Raw genomic sequence first — 14,096 nt, forward strand, 5'->3', positions numbered from 1 at the left:
TTACATTCATATTACATTTTTCATAGTTCCACTTCTACATTTCCACTTGGACTCAGGGCCGGACTGGCCATCTGGCACTTCTGGCAAATGCCAGAAGGGCCGATGGCTATATGGGCCGGCCCGACTCCCCCTGTCTTCTTGGCGGCTGGTGGTTCCAGGAACCAGCTACCTCTGCTGCGCGCTCCCCAGCTCCCTTCCCCGTTATGCTGTGCAGCCAGTTACACTGGTGAGTTTCCTGTTTTTTTTTTCTAATTTGCTTTTTTTTTTACTGAAGAGGGGGGGGGTGCCCGCGATTTTCGGGGGGTGCCCGCGATTTTCGGAGGGGGGGGGGTCGCGGGGGTGCCGCGATTTTCGGGGGGTGCCCGCGATTTTCGGAGGGGGGGGTCGCGGGGGTGCCGCGATTTTCGGGGGGTGCCCGCGATTTTCGGAGGGTGGTCGCGGGGGTGCCGCGATTTTCGGGGGGGGGGGGGGTGTCGCGGGGGTGAGAGCCAGGGGGTGCTGGGAAAGGGGGTGAGAGCCAAGGGGTGCTAGGAGAGTGGGTGAGAGCCAGGGGGTGCTGGGAGAGGGGGTGAGAGAGTCGAAGGGGGTGCTGGGAAAGGAGGTGAGAAAGCCGAAGGGGGTGCTGGGAAAGGGGGTGAGAGCCAGGGGGTGCTGGGAGAGGGGGTGAGAGAGCCAAAGGGGGTGAGAGCGGAAGGGGGTGCTGGGAAAGGGGGTGAGAGAGCCAAAGGGGGTGCTGGGAAAGGGGGTGAGAGAGCGGAAGGGGGTGCTGGGAAAGGGGGTGAGAGAGCGGAAGGGGGTGCTGGGAAAGGGGGTGAGAGCCAGGGGGTGCTGGGAGAGGGGGTGAGAGAGCCAAAGGGGAAGGGGGTTCTGGGAGAGGGGGTGAGAGAGCCAGGGTGGTAGGGGGTGCAGGAAGAGGAGTGAGAGAGCCGGGGGGTAGAGGGTGCAGAAAGACGTGTGAGAGAGCCAGGGGAGTAGGTGGTACAGGAAGATGTGTGAGAGCCAGCGGAGAAGGTGGTGCAGGGGGTTAAGTGAGAGGGACAAAGGAGAAGATGGTGCAGGGGCATAGGTAAAAGAAAGTGTAAAGGGAGAGACATCTTAAGAATGGGAATGTCAGGGATGCAGCCATCATAAAACACAAGTAGTAATGAAGAATGGAAATGCACAGAGGGGACAAGTGTTAAAAAAACAAAAAAAAACAAGCCTTCATACTCCATTCACCTATATTTTCTATACCCCCACTCCTAAATTTCTGCTTCGACCACTGCCCTCTATTCCTGCTCCCGACTGCCTGTGTGAGCTGACAGCTGCTGATCCCTCCTCGCCCAGCGCGCCCAGTAGGAGAACAGAACACAGGATGCCATAATCAGGTAAGTTCATATATTGTCTCGTGTGCAATATGTTTTTAACCATCCTTTCTTGAACTGGGGACACTACAGCGTATCCAATAATGTTTAACACTATGTATTGCTCATTATTGCGCTGTAAAGTTTTTTGCATATTTATCTGTACAGAGATTTTTAATTAAGAGGAAAAAACATTGCTTGTCATAAATTTTATCTGTAATTGTGTCAATATATCTATTTTTGTTTGCATTGTAAATGATGTATTAAGCTGCTTTTGGGAGACTCACACTCAGTATCTGATATGCTGTACCAATTTTTATTTGTGAATGAGTTTTTATCTGAGCTTTACTAATGATTTGGGGGCACTACTATGCCATAATATGATTTGTGGGCACTTCTGCATGTCCAAATATGAATTGAGGGTAATACTATGTGGCATAATATGACCGTGGGGCACTACGATGTGGCATAATATGAACTGGGCACACTACGGTGTGGCATCATATGAACTTCTGCCAAAGGCAAGTCTTTCATTGTTGAATATGACGGGAGCCCAAAGAAGTTGCTGTATCGGGGCCCAAAATTCCTCTTGTCAGCCCTGCCTGTGAGTCAAGGCGGTAGACGCCTCCAGGTAAATAATCTAGATGTTTCCTATCTAATCAAACTGATGGATCACATCCAATTATTTCTCACCCACCTCCTCTATCCCCCTTAATTTATATACTGTGTTATTTAAAATGAATAGAAAAGACGCATATCCAATTACTGTAGTAAAACAAAAATATTTTTCTGTGACATTTTGCTGTAGATGGAAATACTTTTAATGCGGCCGTGTGGGTTCAACTGATCATTCAATAGTTATGTTTTTTTTAGATATATGTTAGTTTTATTTCATGTGGAATGATTCATGAAAATTCTGCCATTACTATTTAATTGAGGGAATAGGGTACCTGTTACATATATGTGTGTGTAAGTACTCTGTTCGTTGTTGCTATTTTGTGGGAGATTTGAAAAAAGCAAAACATTGTTTCCTACAGTGGCGTCTGTATAATTGGTGGTGTTGTAGTGTGTTTGGTGCTTAGTATTGCTAATAAGTAGGAGAGGGTATTGCTATAATGTGGCGGGTGACGCTGGACGCTGTAATGTGGGGGGTGATGCTGAATGCTGTAATGTGGGGGGTGATGCTGGACGCTGTAATGTGGGGGGTGATGCTGGATGCTGTAATGTGGGGGGTGATGCTGGACGCTGTAATGTGGGGGGTGATGCTGGTTGCTGTAATGTGGGGGGTGATGCTGAATGCTGTAATGTGGGGGATGATGCCGGTTGCTGTAATCTGGGGGTGATTGATGTAGTAAGAGTGTGTGTGGGGGGTTATTTATTGCTGTAATTTGGGTACTAATAATGTATTGTCATGGTGTTTATTGATGTAATTGGGGTGCTAATAATGTAATGTTGAGGGTCATTAGGAGAAATAAATACCCCCCTCCCCCCCCCACACACACACACTCATACTACATCATGTTGTACTGCGCCAGCATCAGTGTGCAACAATATAGTGCATGGAGCCCACAACACGTGGGCCTGTGTGCTTTAAATGCCAGGGCTTATTTTTAGTCCCAGTCCGGCCCTGCTTGGACTACTGCCTGTACCCCCCATGAGGCCTATATGCCAGACATAACCCTGCTTGTCATGTCTCTTCTTTTAGCTTTGTGCTCCTCACTTACCACTCTTTGTACAAATGTAGGTTAAGCTACCGATGCAGGAACGTGACACCCCACTAATCTTGCCTTTGCTTATTTTGCACTTCTCTGCAGCGTTTTGGACATCTCAGTCTGGCTATTATCTTGAATATGTTTTATGGGTCACTAGCAGACTTATAAGTGCCTCGATTTAAAAGTATGTGCTTGTGTCACTGTTTGTAAGAACCTTGTACATTCAAGAGGCACAGAAAGTCTGCCTTAAAAGAACAAGTTAAACTAAAATAATTGGACTCAGTTTGCTCAACAAATGGCTCAACCGCAGTTCATTAGGAGCAAAACACAGGCGGTTCTGAAATGCTGTGAGCTGGCTGCCGCTATCCCTGCAAAGTTACGCATGTAGCAATTAAACTGGTCTGGCTGGTATTGCCCTTCTCTCATCCACCATTCGGTATGTGCTCAGCAGGCTCTTCCCATCTGCATGTTTGAATATGTGTTACATGATCGGATCATTGATTGAATAATCATCCCGTATTATAAAGGCACCAGTTGTGTGTTTAAAGCTTCTTTTTTTGTTACATTGGACAAAATCACAACTTGGATGCACAAAATACATCTCTTTAGAAGTATAGGGATGAAGTCCAGTTCTCTATCAGTGAGAAAAAGACAGAAATTAGACATGTGATGTCACAACACCATTTGTGCTGCAGTTTTTTTTGCTTGTAGTCTCTTAAATGACTCAGAGATGCCTTTGTTCTGGGAATTAATTAGACAGAAACCAGACAAAATGAAGGAAATACTGCATTAATTTCATTGACATTTACTAAGACACATAATGGTATACCATGCTCTTAGTTTGTTAATTAAGATGTTAGAATTCTGTCAGTTGTCATGGTTTGTAATTATTATTTTCATTTCTTGTACAGCCAGCTCCATTTATTGAACGTCATATTATACTGTATATAGATGTTTTTTTCCTGCCTAACATCTTAGGAGATCTATTTTTATTTTTTTTACATCCAGCTATTCTAGAGAAGCCGCTAGAGAAAAAATCTGGCAGGAATTACGGTCCACCGGGTACCAAGAAACTGATTTACTTTATTGACGATATGAACATGCCAGAGGTTGATACATATGGGACTGTCCAGCCTCACACGCTCATCCGCCAACACATGGACTATGGACACTGGTAAAGATCGTAGATTTGGACTTGGTTGTGGGGAGAGAAGAGGCTTAGTGTAAGATTTAATAATTAGGTTTGGACGTTGACCCTTCTGATCCTCAGGCGTTGTCCTGTTTAGTCATTTTGACCATATAGCTAAAACAAAATGTATTAATGAAAAACAGGGTGACTTGGCTCAACAATTGTTTTCTCACATTGACCAGCCAGTCATAGATTAGTTTATGGCAAGAATTATGCTAGGACTCTGATGTCCTATTTCAGATTATAATAAACGTCGTTCTATATGTTGAACAAGGACCATGTTTGAGATCCCCCTCCAAGAAAAATATCATGTGGCCTACACTGGAAAAGAACAGGTGATTGTAAATGGTTAGGGTGGGACTGTAAAAATCACAGCACAGTTATATACCCTCAAATAATCTCACAAACACAAACTGTTCAGTAATGTGTTTTATAGAGGACATACTCAATATAAAAAAATTGAAGCCAACTTCCATAACTGGACAATGGAATGTGGAATGTTTCTTTGTGCTCCTCATTCCTAGACGGACTCCTTTTGGGGTTGTCCTTTTATACCTCCCCAGCTGTCAGTGGAATATCCCATCAAAGTGAGGACCCTAGATCATAACAGATTCTATGTTTATGTATTTCTCTTTAGTAGTATGATTATATATGACACGTATCCTATCACGGTTATTACAAAAGTCTTATAGCCCAGAGATTGCTGTACACAAGCGGAACTGGGCGTCCCTCTGCCGGCGTTCTCCGTCTGGTTGGATATAGCGTTAGACATCAGGGGGATACGGCAGCTGGTGAGGATAAGACGTATGTACATATAGTTCAGGCAATCCAGTTACATGTATGTTACAGTGCTGGATATTATAACTTAGTGGACGGGTGTTGCATCAGTATAGAGCTACAAAGGACAAATTAGCTCAGAGTTGTAGCCATTTCACTCATTCTCCTGTGTAGTACAGTACAAATAATTTTCATCACTCATTACTGTTTTGCTTTAAATAAGGTACGACCGGAACAAGCTGACAATGAAAGAAATAATGAATGTCCAGTACGTGTCCTGTATGAATCCCACTTCTGGGAGCTTCACCATCAACCCCCGACTACAGGTGAATACACCTTCATGCAGCATATGTTTTCTGGGTGACATATACTGACCATGAAGTTGCTTTTATCATGTATTTCTGGATATTTCTGATATAACTGGGTGTCTCATTCAACATTAACATATTAAAGTCTTCAAACAAGTGGCTGGTTTGGCTTTAATGCCAATAAACTGGTCTATTCAAACGAGACCATCATGTATGCAGATGAAGAAGGCAATGGCTGGGGAAGCACTGGCCAGGAGAAAGCAGAGTCCAGGTCCTCTATCTCATCCAGTCAGTGCTAGGTTTCTGCATTGCTTTCTTCCACTAGGTCTATGACTGTGACTTCTCTGCAACTTCCCTTATCGTGGAGAAGTGACTAATAGGGCTGCTGTAACGTCAATCAGCCTATTATAGGGCAGTGTATGGTTTGAGGCAAGCAGCCTTCATTTAACATCAATTACTTAGTAGTTCATAAATTAAGCCACAACTTGGAGTCCTTTTGCAAGTAGTCAGATGAATTTATATATGCAATACACGTATATACATGTGCATGCACATTGTTCTGATAAAACCCTCTGACTGGTGTGTCTATTCATTTTGCATTGTCAGATTATGATTCATAGTGTTGAACTCTACATTAATGGAGAGGGACCCCCACTGTAATACTGAAGGGAGGTGAATTCCCAGAGGGGGATAACACCCTTAATAAGAATAGAACACCCTCAATGGAGAAAGAAAGAACTATTCTATTCCCTGAAGCAGACAGCCTCATGAAGAACATTTCAGATTAGAAATAGTTATATTTATGAGAATTACATGCATCAAGCATGAGAAGGAATGGTTCCCTCCTACAGGTCCTAATATTGTCCAAATAGCCAAAGCAAATTTTTTTTGTGTTGAAATGGCAGAGCTGCCTGTTAGGGCTGTACAACGGCTAGAACTGCTGTTTGCTACAGAGCAAGATATAAAAAACAACCAAAATAATGGTCTGAGTTGCGTTACGTCCTTTTGTGCCGGTCAATGGTGGAGCACAGAGCGATAAGTAAACTTTTTCTTCCATGGGCACCAAAAAAAGGACTCTTGTACAGCCAAGGATTAGGGAAGCCTTGATAAGTCATCTGCACGGAAGCATGATTGCCAATAATAAAGATAACCAAGTCTTACTTCATTGGCAGAAGGCCGACAGAGACGTATATGTCAAAAAGGTGGTGCCTCTACACTTATAGCTGAGTTGTCTCTTTCCCCCTCGAAGAAGATTTGAGCACCCGTCCGCTCTTGCATAAGAGTACTGGGTACCATGATAGTTTTAGATATCTCATTGTGCAGTGTAATCTTGCATTCATTAATTCTTCCAGTGATATCTCCAAACATTCAGTCATTGCTTGCAATTATTCACTTCATAAGGGTTGTGTAGCCTTCTTCCTCGTCATCATTGGTAGCATGTATGTCCTCTGTAAGAGACCATTCAATTCATGCATCAAGTAATAAACCGCTTTGTAAAACTGCTTGGTTGTCCACCTCTGGGAGCACAGACACCTGGCACTATGCCAGCCTTCCAAAAAGTCGAGTGCTAAGGGAAGGCTTCTTTGACATTAGGGGGTAAATGTATCAAGCTGACAGTTTTCCAGCGGGTTTGAAAAACCAATCAGATTCTAGCTATCATTTATTTAGTACATTCTACAAAATGACAGCTAGAAACTGATTGGTTGCTATAGGCAACATCTCCACTTTTCAAACCCGCCGGAACACTTTCAGCTTGACACATTTACCCCTCGATGTGAAATTGTTAAGCTTTCCACCAGTCAGTGATACCTGGTAAAAAATATGTTCAGTGGGAGATGTTTGGTGGTAGGGTTTTCCACTCAACTACTTGAGTAGTGTTATTATTCTATTGATGGTGGACATTTAATTAATCAGTATTAAATTTTGTTTTTTTGCGTGCACATATTTTTTAATAAAAATGTCAAATAGTAAAGATTTACTATTGTTTACTCTCCTGCAGAGACATTTCAGTGTGTTTGCTCTGTCCTTCCCTGGCATGGATGCTCTGTCTACAATCTATAGCAGCATTCTGACTCAACATCTGAAGGTGGGCAACTTCCCGACTCCTCTGCAGAAGACTACCCAGCAGCTGATTAACTTAGCCTTGTCTCTGCATCAGAAGGTGACCTCAACCTTCCTACCCACAGCCATCAAGTTCCACTACATCTTCAACCTGAGGGACCTATCCAACATATTCCAGGTGGGTGCTATATGTTGTGTCACAGCTGAGTTGTCTACAAGCTTCACTTCATGGAACTTCTGGGTTGGTCCAGAGTCTTAGAAAGAGATTTTATATCAAGCAAACAGATTTATGGTGGCTCCAGTCAGTCTCTTATGTTTTCAGTGCAGTTCTTGTCACCTAAATATCATGTACATGGAGATGGTTATTGGTAAATAGTCACTTCTAGGGTTGTTTTCTCATGGGAGTCATGCAAGGTTTGACATCTCAGAACTGGTTTGCAAAAGAGTCCTTCACATTTCTATTTTAGATTTAGTTATAAATGAAGAGACCTGGTACTTTTTTATATTAGATATTCATCTCTTGCCACTACTAAGAATAAACTGAAAAACTACTCCTAATCTAGTCCATTTTCCCAGTGAGCTTGTCGATGAATCAATGAAATGCAAACAGAACCTTTAGGGTAGCATCACGTGAGGGTCTTAAAATGCCAGCTTTCTGAAGCCCTCTTAGTGATGCGCAGTGATGAAGGTTAAACTCGCTTTCTCTGTTACATGGAAGAGCTTCAGCTGTGATAATACAGCAGCTGACTTGCTCTTGTGTGATAAGGCCACTCAGATTTACCACTGCTGCTGTGTATATATCAATACAGCGGCTTCTGAATGCTGTGCCCGTCTGTATGGAAAGGTGCTGTGTTCTAAACTACTCATGTAGCGCTAGTTCTAGGTGTGAGCTCAGCTCCAAACCAGAAGAATTTCTTACTTGTATCTGAGTGAAACCGACTTGATTCTACTAATTCTAAACCATGTGTTACTGAAACGATACTTCAAATTACTTATTTCAGCAGTTTTCTTCTTTGTGTGGCTTTTATCTTCCACAGCACAGAAGTGCACTGGGATATTGCCTCGTTAAAGAGTTCCAACAAGAGTGGGATATATTTACAGATTCCAAGTCTATTCGTGAATATGGTGGGGTGGTTTCAATAGAGGAATAACTTGCATTTTTAACTGAAATTCTTCTTTAACCTTCTACATACAGCAGGGCCGTAACTAGGGCTGTGTGACAGGGGCGACCGCCCATGGCGCAACGCTGAAGGGGGGCGCAATTTAGGAATATTTTAGGTTAATTTGGTTAAAATTAAGAGCTATGGGGGTCGGCATTTGTCTTTCTCGCCCCAGGCGCTAGAATTCTAAGTTACGGCTCTGCCAGTGAGGGCAGCCATAAGTTGTCATGTCCATCTCCGTTGTGTATATATGTATATTGTATGTAGAGATCATGTGATGTCACCAGGGGCTCACATGACTAGTAAGACTGGAGTATAAGAACACAGTCTGACTTTTGTCTAATGCTGCTTAAGGCCAGTGTTCTAGTAGTACTTTAATTACAAAACCAGCAACAAAATAGGGAGAAGACCTCTACTTTTCATGGTCCTGTTTGTCCATAACCAAGATCTTCTTAAGCAGTTCGTGGGGCACATTACATCACCAAAACTAGAGATATTTATTTTCAAACAACATTTTGTAAGAGAATTGTGGGTTGGTGTTTTAATACATACTCAGATCTCACAATGCAGGGACACTCTCATATCATTCTTCATTAGCAACGCTAATTGAGGCTCTGCTTTTAGACCGCGTGGTAATGAGACAATTAGCATAGGCCTATTTGTAATGAAGGGAGCTGTCAACTTGTTTTGACAAGGAGAATTGTGTCGGGCCTCCTAGTCACCGCTGAGTACTTACATGAGACATTAATCCTGTAAGGTAGCATGATACAAACAGAGCCATGAGACAGCTGATCGCAGATGGGGCAGAAGACAGCAATCTGTTGGTAATCATCGTGGTAAACAACGGCTAGCAAACCTTCACATTCAACAGCTAAACACCTTTGTACGTAAAAATTTCACTTCTGTTTTAACTTGTAGTCTTTCTTTAAAAGGATGATTTAATTACAGGGCATATAAATTGCTTATTATTACCACAAATCAAATGGGTATCTGCACACAGGATATATTAACACTGTGACAGGATGGACCACCTATGCCACCCTATCTGTTGTTGCTGGGAACCGGCTGGGCTTTCTTTTCCACCGTTCTCTTTCTTTATCTCAAGTGCGCCATCTAACCTCAGTAAGAGGGGCTTAAGCTGCTGCCACCACTGGACTCCTTAACGGCATCCAGAACCGTGTTCCTTCTGGGTAACTTACACTGCGAGTGTACCCCCTGGCTGGTGCACCTGGGCTGGTACCCCTGACCTCTTCCTATAGATCAGGGTTGCCGTGGATGGATCCCCCCTGGCCTATGCCACTGGCCAGAGCTGCTGGGTAGTGGGCAGAGCGGTGGTATTGGAAAGCTGGGTCCAAACCTCAGAACAGGTGGAAACTAATTAGATTTGGGTCTAATCTGTAGGTCACAAGAAATACAGCAGGAAAGAAGTTGTCAGGCAGGTCTTGAAGCAAGTGATGTTTATTAGCTCCAGTGTCCTGATAAGGACAGTTCACACTGGTTAACTGTACCAGTATTCAGAAAGTCAGATGGAACAATAATGAAACATTTCAGTACAAACCAGTGTGGTTTTTATACAGTTTTGGACACAGCCTCGCAGGGGGATAAGCCAACCCCCTGAACTCTTTAGTGGCCACAAGAAGTCTGAGTTATTTTTAGTATCAGGATGCAATATGTTTCCCAAAAATGGATTTAAATGCAATGTATACTTAACAAAATTTATACCTATCTGTGATATCCTACATCCCATGCTGTTTACAATGTTCAGACAGGTTCTAACACTCTGTACAAAAGGCCACTCAGGACACCAGTAACGACCTCTTGTGGTGCATTTAGGCAAAAAAGGGCATGTTGGTTACTCACATGAATAGACTTAATTAGCCTTAATGAGGACTTTCTCTCGAAGCTACACAACAGACTCCTCAAACAAATGCCCATTGCATCAGACATATACCTCACAACTGAATGCAATTCCTACAAAGTAATATAACACAATATAATAAAATAAGTACATTTCTGAAACTCAATATCAAGAATCAGTATCATCAGTATCAAGAATAATTTCCAACGATATAAATTGGCACACTGTGCTAATAATTTAAATATATTATTACAATGAGTTATTTATATAGCTACAAACACACACAGTGTTTGCTCACAAAGTATATACAAAGGACATAACTGAACATAACCTAGGAATGGATAGAAATTAAACTCTAAAATGGGCATCTACATAAGTGTCTCTATAGTCCAATTGGCTCTCATGTTTATCAATAGTAATGCCATACACCATATAGCACAAAATGTTGAGTAGTCATGTCTCTGGAGTCCTGCAGCCACTTCATGCTTGTGCCTCCAACTGTGACTGATTCTACCAGTGAGATGTAGAGCTGAATTGTTCTCTACCCCATTGTGATTTCACAGAGTTGGTGTAAAGTACTACACCATGGCTGATATAAGTGTTGTGCTATAAAGTGATATCACCCAGCCCTCTTGGAGATCTGGTAAATAGAACAGATCAGTGTTTCTTAAATCTCAGGACCCCTAACAGTGCATGTTTTCCATATCTCCTTGCTTTAGCACATGTGTATTCATTACTGACTGACAGATTGTTACAGATCTACAGGTGGTATAATTATTTCCCTTGTCACCTGGAAAACATGTACTGTTAGGCATCCTGAGGACTGAGTTTGAGACACTGGTCCAGATGAGATCTTACCAGTGATATATAAAGTGATATTGCTACCTCTCTATGTCCTTGACATCTATTGTATAGAACTGAACACAGTTTGCTAAATGAGTACTGACATACCAATATTGGGGTCCTTCTCATGGATGCTTGTCCCAAACAAGGACAGACATGAGGAGGACAGACATGAGGTAATAGGGGAAAGGGATGAGGGAAGAGGACAGACAGGCAATAAGAGGGGGTAGGCATGAAGGAGGAGGACAGACAGGCAATAAGAGGGGACAGGCATGAGGGAGGAGGACAGACAGGCAATAAGAGGGAATAGGCATGAGGGAGAAGGACAGACAGGCAATAAGAGGGGGTAGGCATGAGGGAGGAGGACAGACAGGCAATAAGAGCGAATAGGCATGAGGGAGGAGGACAGACTGGCAATAAGAGGGGGCAGGCATGAGGGAGGAGGACTGACAGGCAATAAGAGGGGACAGGCATGATGGAGGAGGACAGACAGGCAATAAGAGGGGACAGGCATGAGGGAGGAGGACAGACAGGCAATAAGAGGGAATAGGCATGAGGGAGGAGGACAGACAGGCAATAAGAGGGGGTAGGCATGAGGGAGGAGGACAGACAGGCAAAAAGAGGGGATAGGCATGAGGGAGGAGGACAGACTGGCAATAAGAGGGGGCAGGCATGAGGGAGGAGGACTGACAGGCAATAAGAGGGGACAGGCATGAGGGAGGAGGACAACAGGCAATAAGAGAGGATAGGCATGAGGGAGAAGGACAGACAGGCAATAAGAGGGGGCAGGCATGAGGGAGGAGGACAGACGAGCAATAAGAGGGGATAGGCATAAAGGAGGAGGACAGACAGGCAATAAGAGGGGATAGGCATGAAGGAAGAGGGGACAGGCATGAGGGAGGAGCACAGACAGGCAATAAGAGGGGACAGGCATGAGGGAGGAGGACAGACAGGCAATAAGAGGGGATAGGCATGAGGGAGAAGGACAAACAGGCAATAAGAGGGAGCAGGCATGAGGGAGGAGGACAGACGAGCAATAAGAGGGGATAGGCATGAAGGAGGAGGACAGACGGGCAATAAGAGGGGATAGGCATGAAGGAAGAGGGGACAGGCATGAGGGAGGAGCACAGACAGGCAATAAGAGGGGATAGGCATGAGGGAGGAGGACTGACAGGCAATAAGAGGAGACAGGCATGAGGGAGGAGGATAGACAGGCAATAAGAGGGGATAGGCATGAGGGAGAAGGACAGACAGGCAATAAGAGGGGGCAGGCATGAGGGAGGAGGACAGACGAGCAATAAGAGGGGATAGGCATGAAGGAGGAGGACAGACGGGCAATAAGAGGGGATAGGCATGAAGGAAGAGGGGACAGGCATGAGGGAGGAGCACAGACAGGCAATAAGAGGGGATAGGCATGAGGGAGGAGGACTGACAGGCAATAAGAGGGGACAGGCATGAGAGAGGAGGACAGACAGGCAATAAGAGGGGACAGGCGTGAGGTAGGAGGACAGACAGGCAATAAGAGGGGATAGGCATGAGGGAGAAGGACAAACAGGCAATAAGAGGGGGCAGGCATGAGGGAGGAGGACAGCTAGCAATAAGAGGGGATAGGCATGAAGGAGGAGGACAGACGGGCAATAAGAGGGGATAGGCATGAAGGAAGAGGGGACAGGCATGAGGGAGGAGCACAGACAGGCAATAAGAGGGGATAGGCATGAGGGAGGAGGACTGACAGGCAATAAGAGGGGACAGGCATGAGGGAGGAGGACAGACAGGCGATAAGAGGGGATAGGCATGAGGGAGAAGGACAGACAGGCAATAAGAGGGGGCAGGCATGAGGGAGGAGGACAGACGAGCAATAAGAGGGGATAGGCATGAAGGAGGAGGACAGACGGGCAATAAGAGGGGATAGGCATGAAGGAAGAGGGGACAGGCATGAGGGAGGAGCACAGACAGGCAATAAGAGGGGATAGGCATGAGGGAGGAGGACAGACAGGCAATAAGAGGTGGCAGGCATGAGGGAGGAGGACAGACAGGCAATAAGAGGGGATAGGCATGAGGGAGGAGGACAGACAGGCAATAAGAGAGGACAGGCATGAGGGAGGAGGACAGACAGGCTATAAGAGGGGATAGGCATGAGGGAGGAGGACAGACCGGCAATAAGAGGGGGCAGGCATGAGGGAGGAGGACAGACAGGCAATGAGAGAGGGCAGGCATGAGGAAGGAGGACAGACAGGCAATAAGAGGGACAGGCATGAGGGAGGACAGACGGGCAATAAGAGGGGACAAGGTTTTATTAGGAGTGGGGAAGAGTGAGCGGGCCCTATCTCAGATTATGCACTGGGGCCTGGGGTTCTAGCTATATCACTGTTTGTAGACCTGCTCACAATAACAATAGGCAGTGCTTTTTTTGTAAAAAAAAAAAGGTGCCGGAACTCACGTCTTATTAATCTTTTATGAAAAAAAATAAAAAATTATATATATATATATATATACATATATATATATATATATATATATATATACACATAAATTTACTCCCTTCCTTGCCCCTCACACACTTGACAATTGTAAAATAAAAATAATAACTCCTACCTCCTCCTGGTTGGCTGGCAAGGCTGCAGTCCAGATGACTGATGGAGTAAACGCAGGATATCTAGAGGGGAGGCCCCATATGTTAATTTAATAAAACAAACATAACAACTGGACATCACTCACCTGTTACACACTGACATGTCCCCTGCTGCGGCTGCCTACCAACTTTTCTCACATATGGCCGCTAGCTATTCTCACCCCTATTCTGGAACCTGTTTTTTTTGTGGCCCTCTCTTTCCACCTCCCTCCT

General features: G+C 44.5%; 1 protein-coding gene across 1 annotated transcript in view; it reads left to right on the forward strand.

The window, feature by feature from the left end:
• Positions 1 to 14,096, forward strand: part of DNAH9 (dynein axonemal heavy chain 9) — a 215,430-nt gene that overhangs the window by 110,725 nt on the left and 90,609 nt on the right. Inside the window, exons 39-41 of the mRNA XM_075178154.1 lie at positions 4,064 to 4,229; positions 5,245 to 5,347; positions 7,329 to 7,568. Coding sequence (XP_075034255.1) covers positions 4,064 to 4,229; positions 5,245 to 5,347; positions 7,329 to 7,568 — 509 coding nt within the window. The remainder of the gene's footprint in view (positions 1 to 4,063; positions 4,230 to 5,244; positions 5,348 to 7,328; positions 7,569 to 14,096) is intronic.

This window comes from Mixophyes fleayi, chromosome 6 (genome assembly GCF_038048845.1).
Source record: "Mixophyes fleayi isolate aMixFle1 chromosome 6, aMixFle1.hap1, whole genome shotgun sequence".
Taxonomy (NCBI): domain Eukaryota; kingdom Metazoa; phylum Chordata; class Amphibia; order Anura; family Limnodynastidae; genus Mixophyes; species Mixophyes fleayi.